Below are 7,560 nucleotides of genomic sequence, written 5' to 3' on the forward strand. Positions count from 1 at the left end.
CCTTTGTCCTTCTAACACCTGAAATCCTGAATTGTACCTTTCGTGCCATAAACTGTTATAATTAAATCATGTAATATAAATAATCCGTTTCCAGATTTACTCAATTTTAGACAGAATTAAATAGATCAGAGAACAAAAAGGATATGAGAATAGAAACAATCAAACAACAATTTTCCCTGCGAATGCGTGATAATTACAGAGCAATTGCATAACAAAGAAATGTCAATTCCGTGACGATGTAAGGGAGATTGCGTGATGGGTTCTGCACGAATGTGTAACCCTATCTAGTCGATTGCGTGGCCCTATCTATACGATTGCGTGATGATGTAAGTTTGATTGCATGACGAAGGGGTCTGTCTTGAAATCTATGCAAAACCTACAAAAAAGGAAAAAATCCGTACGATCTGCAAAAACAACACAAAAAATAGAGAAGGTTAATTAGCTGTTATTTCACGTTGGATTTACCAAAATGTAGCATGCTCAAATACACCATTGCTACATAGGAAATAATGACGATCACGAATCCTTAACTATCTAAGCAATTCAAACATAAAACCAATGAAATAGATGAAAAATGAAACTAAATTAAGCAATATGAAACTCCCTATTATGCATCATAGCTTCCATTGTTCTTCTTCTCTCTGTGGTATGATGGCTCTCAGATATTGCACTGACAACCTGCAATTGACACAAAGATTTGAAGTTCGTGATCTAGAGGAATTGTGAGGATTGAATGCTCAATTTATAGATTTTTGGATGAGATTGATTGAAAGGTGGAACGGATTGATCAAGAGGTGGAACTCGGGTGAGCTCACATGCTGATTGATAGTCCAACTGCTGACTTGGAGGTGAAACAGAATAGATTGAATAGATTAATTGAGACAACTACTTGAAAAAAAGCTAACTAAAAGAAGAAAAAGAATGATTGGAGGAAATAAAGAAGACGACAAAGAGAACTAGAAGATGGAAATAGAGATTGGAGAGATACATGATTTAATTAATTAATTGATTGAATTAATTAATTTAGCATGTGCTTGCACTCTGACTTAGATTTTCAAATTTAATCTTTGCATGATATTTATTCAAATAATTGAATTCATTTAATTCAATTTAGTATTTGAATATATTTAGAACTTGACTTTGATTTTGAATTTGATTTTTGAAATCATGCACATGTGACTAGAAGAATTAATTAATTAATTAATTTATTAAAAGAAACTATTTAATTATGCTAGAAATGGACTTTAATTAAATAATAAAGATTATTTAATTTAAGGATTAAATTATAATTAATTAAAAAATTAATATTTAATTAATATTTAGAAAAGGGTTAAATAATTAGTTAATTAGAGAGATAGAAATTGAATATTTAAATAATAAAGATTATTTAAATTAGGAAATTAATCAGAATTAATTAAATAATTAATATTTAATTAATATTTAGAAAATGATTAAAATGATTAAATAATGATAGAATAGGAAATAGAATAATTAGTAAGATGATGAGGAAATATGAAATTAGAAGAATAAGATTAATTAATTAAATTAAATAATTAAAGAATTATTTAATCAATTAGAGGAATAACTAGTACGTGATCAATGAGACATTTTTAGGTGTCTACACCTCATATCAAAATTCACTTAACAAGCTTTATATCAAGACTCATATTATCGAAAATCAAATACCATTTTAAAATGATCAAGTTCCATATTGAAAACCAATTTAAAAAACCCAATCAATCCAAACTCATATCATAGACCAATCAGGAAATCAAATCAGTCCCATATTGAACACAGTTCCATATCAAATCAGATCCATATCGAACACAGATCCATATCGACAAACGATCCATACCAACAAAATGACCCATATCGAAAAACAATTGAGTCATATCAACAAAAGTCCCATAACGTCTTTGGCCCAATATCAAAAATTGATCCACATCAACCAACACCAAACAATCCATATCAAAAACTTGACCCATATGGAATAATGATGAGTTGACCCATAAATGATGAGCAACAAAAGACTCATATCGAACATTGACCCATATCGCAATCAGGACCCATATCAACTTTGACTCATATCTCAATCATGACTCTTATCGAAATAGGACTCATATCAACTAACCTCATATTGATAAAATGACCCATATCGACCTTGAGCCATAACGACCTTGAACCATATTGACTTGACGGACTTGATTCACACCAACAATTTGAACCTTATCAACATGACTCATATTGATGACTGACTCATACTGGCCCATGACACAAAAATCATCCAAACACCATCCCATCGACATAATCGACTCAACTAACACATTGACAGGGTGTAAAACTTCATAACGAACCTAAAAATCCAAATTAAACCTATCAAAATTTTCTTTAAATTAAAAAATTTCTCCCTGTCTCATATGCGCTAAAATAGTAGTTAAATGCGCAATTTCATATGCGCGAACAGAATCATCATATGCGCTATAAAACCATTCATAATGCACTACACTATTTCACAGATACGCTAAAATCAACATCATATGCACTATTGTGCAAATCAAATGCGCTATCTAAAAAAACCTATGCGCAATGACAATACTCATATTTGCAAAAAGAAATATTGCATGTGCTAAAAGAAAAATTATATGTGCAAAAAGAAGTGAAAAAATAAAAAACACGAAAAAACCCTAACCTAGAGCAAAAAATTTAAAAACTTGCAAAAACGCCTAAAATCTAAGCTAAAAATTCACAAAGCGGGTTAGATAATCAACTCATTGGTGGTCTATACTCTGTTGGCCTCTCAAATTGGCGAACTTGCTAAAAATGGTGATGGTGGTAGGGGGTGCCATCTCCTCTCTCTCCTCCAAGCTCCAATACTCCAAAGACAAGTGTGCAATTGAGGTGGAAATGGGCCCTAAGAGGCTTATATAGTCCATGTTGACGCAGGCGGCTGTGATACCTCGGTGGACATGTGGGGCATGTACATGGTATCCCCACATAGTCTTCACCCCATTTTTCAATATCATTTTTAATAAATCGATCGGGTGATAAATTTTAAAAATCCAAAAAAATCAAAACAATTTTTAAATCCAAAAAATTCAACAATCGCACAAAATTCCAAACATTGTCGTACTTCGTGTCGTCCCCTTGAAACAACACAATTTTTTTCAATTTATCGCCCAATGGGGCAATATCATATCATCATATCAACATTTCCATATCGGCTTCATCATCAGTCTCATATTGATATCGGTTTCATATCAGCATATCCTATCAAAATCATTTTTCATATCTAGGGCATCATATCAACAATTTTGGGCAAAAACATCATATCGAAAAATTTTGATGACAAAATTGAGCGTTTTTCTTTGAATCAACATGTGGCCATACGTCGACTCAAAGAGGGGAAAAATGTAGACACCTAAAAGTTGTGCAACAAATTAAGTGAATTTTATTCATTTAATTATCTCTAATTCTTCCAATTAATTAAACCAAGATTTAATTGATAATCCTATTCTTCTATTTTGACCATTAATCAAATTAAAGATTTGATTAATATTTCCCTTCTTCTATCCTAGCCATTTAATTAAATTTACATTTAATTTAAATTCCCCTTTCCCATTTTAATTAAATCTACATTTAATTAAAATCCTCTTTGTATTTATATAAATCCAGATTTATTTATAAATCCCTCCACTTGCAAAATTAAATTTCACATTTAAATAAATAAATATTTATTTAAATCTATCAAATGCAAGTTGCATCCAAAATTGAAATAAATTAATTTTATTTTAATTAAATCCTATTATCCTCCATCCACTTGCAAAATCCTACATCTTCCACTTGCATCTCCTTAATCATTCTTCTAGAAGCCTTCTAATCCTATCTTAATCATCTCTAGTCTCCTAATCATGTCCTTTCCTAAATTTGAGGAGGTCACTTCTCAAATTTGGAAGAAAGTCTTCTAAATGTATTAAAGGCTTCATTTCTTCAACAAGTTAACTCATTGAGTTCCCCCAAATTTGGAAGGACTCTTACAAATTTGTCCCCAAAGTCTTCCAAATGATTAATGGTTAACTCAACCCTCCCCTCATGGTTAGAGACTTTCTCTCTAACTTAACCCTCATCTAACCCAAGGGTCTCATCAAGCACTCATGGCTTTAACCTTGGTTATCCTATTAACCCTTGCACAAGAGTTTACCCTCTGGGTAAAAACTTTATCCAATGGATGACCCTAACCAACCACAACCTTACCTCCTAAGGTAACCTTCATGTCTCCTCAGGCATTTAATGTCTCTTGCATCTCCTCTCAAGCCATCTCAAGGAGACATTTGTCAACTTGGGATTGGATTGAATCCCTCACATGAATTGATAACTTTCAATCCTATCCCTTGTTGAGATTATTCAATCTCAACCATCCCTTGCCCTATTTTCCTTATAAATAGAGCTCTCATTCTTCATTCTCCATATCAAGTTTTAATGCATCTACATTATCGTCTCATAACATTAAGAATCTTGCCTCTCTTTAATAGAATAGCATTTTAGATCATTTTGATAGCATTATAATCTTAGATATGTCATGTTAATCTCATATCATGTTAGCTTCATCTTAGTATCATTTTCATGCTAGTTTAGCTTTGTATCAATCTCCTCATTTTACACCATATCACTATCTAGTTTCATATCTCAATCATTCATTGGGATCATAGTTGCATCCATTTTGATATTAAAATCCTCTAAATCTCGTTCTCTAGGTTGTCATCCAAGAGATCAAGTGCTCTTCCAAGTGAGGGCCACCTTGAATCTTGAGGATCTTTAGAGATAAAGGAGCATGGAACGATTTTAAAGAGTTTTGATTCATTAACTTGCTTTGTTTGGATTTCTATCTCTAATGCAATGTTTCATGTGTGTGTTTGAACTATTCTTCTCTCTTGCAGGTTGATCCCACATTTCCAGCATACACCTTGTATTATTCATATTTCCAACCCAACAAAAATTGATAAATTCCAATGTACCAATTATTTTTCTCAAAATATATTTTTTGGCAATAAATAAAATACTTTGAAGTGTCATTAAGATTTAAAAACAAAAAATAGTTTTAAACTCTAAATGATATCAAGCTAGAAGATATTATGAAAAACAAAAATAATTTTAAACTCTAAGTGATATTGAGCAAGAATATTATGACACCTTTCAAAATCACATGAAAAATACTAATTATAATTATGAATGATTTATTTTGATATGATGAAGATAATTACTCTTTTATATATTGAATTAAACAAAATGTGATTACAAGAAAAGAAAATAGCAATTCAAGAAATGAAAAGAAAAAAATTACAATACCAAACAGCTGAAACCACCACACAAAGATTCTTACATCTAAGTTATATAATAATTACTTCTATATCCAGAGGATGGATTCTTACATCAGAAATATATAATATTCGTTTCCATATAATAAAGATGCTCCTTGCATCATCTCATAATCGTCCAAATCCTCTTCGTTTCTCTATACCATGGATGAAGATATTTCTAGATTGATGGGTAGATTAGGAGTCTTCGTGGACTCTATACCACGGATGAATATTCTTCGGAGGAAGATGACAATGGTACTTCACGCGGTGGGGAGGAGTTGAAAGGTAATGGAGGATTGCTTACATCATCACCGTTTCCTTCCAGCATTTGTACCACCCTGCTCATTGATGGTCGGTCATTGGAATTGTATTGAATACACCAAAGTCCTACTTTCGTCATTCTCCTCACCTTCTCTTCATCTTCCACTTCCATGTCGCATCGACCTTTTTCTCTCAACCTCTTTTCCAACTCCCCACTTTCTATCAATTTGAACGCCCATTCCGGAAAATAAAGTTGACTCGAATGGCTCACCTGCAACTCAATGTTCTTCCTCCTTCCCGCTATCTCCATTAATAGCATTCCAAAACTGTAAACATCTGATTTGTCTGTTACACCTCCCAAATTTATATTCCACACCTCTGGCGCAACATATCCTGGCGTCCCTCTGGTTGCCGTAATTGATACGTGGTCGTCTCCCTTCCCATACAGTTTAGCGAGACCAAAATCAGCTACTTTGGGCGTGAAATCTGCATCCAGTAAAATATTGTGAGGCTTAATGTCAAAATGAATGATGCGCCTGTTACAATCTTGGTGCAAATACGCAATTCCGCGCGCAGCGCCCAAAGCAATTGAATACAATTGCTCCCAACTGAGCTTCTGTTCTTGTTCTTTTCCTTGAAATAGAAACTTCTCTAGGGATCCATTGGCCATGTACTCATATACAAGTGCGCTTCTGAAACCTTCAAAACAATAACCCATGAGGCGAACCAAGTGAACGTGATGAATGGTTCCCAGAGTTGCAACCTCATTCATGAACTGGCTCTCACTCTGTCTCGACTGATCCAAAAGTTTTACAGCCACAAAAAAACCGCTCGGGAGCTTTCCTTTATAAACCATGCCGAATCCTCCTTCCCCAAGTTTATCTGAAAAGTCGTTAGTGATCTTCTTTAGCTGAGAGAATGAATATCTGGTCGGCATTTCATGAATATAACTTTGGAGAAAATTCTCCACTTTCCCAATAGACCCTGAATTCATCGGTTCGCTTGCAACACAACTTTGGATCCATCTAAAGTAGGATGACCTCTTTCGATAAACAACAATAAGAAATAGTGCTACTATCACTATGAAAGCACTTGCCCCAATGGCTATTCCTGGAATTCATGTGTAGTATCATAGATTAGTGACTCCACCATACAAGAAAATTAGAAGAATGTTTAAAACTCACACAAAAAGGTTCCTTAGTATTTACCTGTTATATCTCTGCCTTTTTTAGTTCTGACTGTTATAGCTCGATAAATTGATCTCTCGACTGTTTAAATTTGGTAAATGCTAATCAGATGCGAATATAATTTTTTTTGAACTAAACTGAGATAATCCAATTTCGTATTTTATATTTTCGAATTGCAAGGCAATTAAACTTAATGGGTGCTTAGAAGAAAATATAGAGAGATCTGAACCAAATTATACCTGATGAACATGTGGTTTGATGGGGTGCATCCTCGCAAAAGCAAAGGAACTGGTTTAAATCGGAAATATTAAACCCACACAGACCACCGCTTGAAACGCAACTCTTACATTTCTGGTCTTGTTCCTCTGCAATATTCCAATGGGTTGATGCCTCTTCAACAGTTACCGATTTAAAATAACATCCTGGAACCTCAAGGCCAGGTAGTAGAGCTACACATTGCAAACCACACACAAGAACTTGTAGACTGATGTTATGTCGTTGGATTTGATCGAAGAGACCCCCGTCTTGGATTGCATCTTCGTTGAGATTATATGAAAATGAACAATTTTGGAAACTCGTGTCCTCAGTAATTGTTGAAGTCTGATTATCTGGAAAAAAGTTTAAGATTGTGTACCTCTGGTTTCCAATTTCGATTACCAAATGTCCCTTATCTTCACAGTCGACTTGTAAGTCTGGCAGACCACATCCACTTTCCCTTAAACCAAAAGGATATGGGATTTTTATACCGCCACATGTTT

At 33.7% G+C, this 7,560-nt stretch overlaps 1 protein-coding gene across 1 annotated transcript; it reads right to left on the reverse strand.

The window, feature by feature from the left end:
- Positions 1-5,428: 5,428 nt before the first annotated feature.
- LOC131039179 (rust resistance kinase Lr10-like) lies at positions 5,429-6,936 on the reverse strand. The gene has a single exon (XM_059215826.1). It carries the CDS (start codon positions 6,607-6,609, stop codon positions 5,569-5,571), a length of 1,041 nt encoding a protein of 346 aa, XP_059071809.1. The 5' UTR covers positions 6,610-6,936; the 3' UTR covers positions 5,429-5,568.
- Between the last annotated feature and the right edge of the window lie 624 nt (positions 6,937-7,560).

This window comes from Cryptomeria japonica, unplaced genomic scaffold (assembly GCF_030272615.1).
Source record: "Cryptomeria japonica unplaced genomic scaffold, Sugi_1.0 HiC_scaffold_298, whole genome shotgun sequence".
Classification (NCBI taxonomy): Eukaryota; Viridiplantae; Streptophyta; class Pinopsida; order Cupressales; family Cupressaceae; genus Cryptomeria; species Cryptomeria japonica.

Coding starts and splice junctions, on each gene's coding strand:
- LOC131039179 (XM_059215826.1), bottom strand. CDS start 6,609: ATGAATTCAGGGTCTATTGGGAAAGTGGAGAATTTTCTCCAAAGTTAT.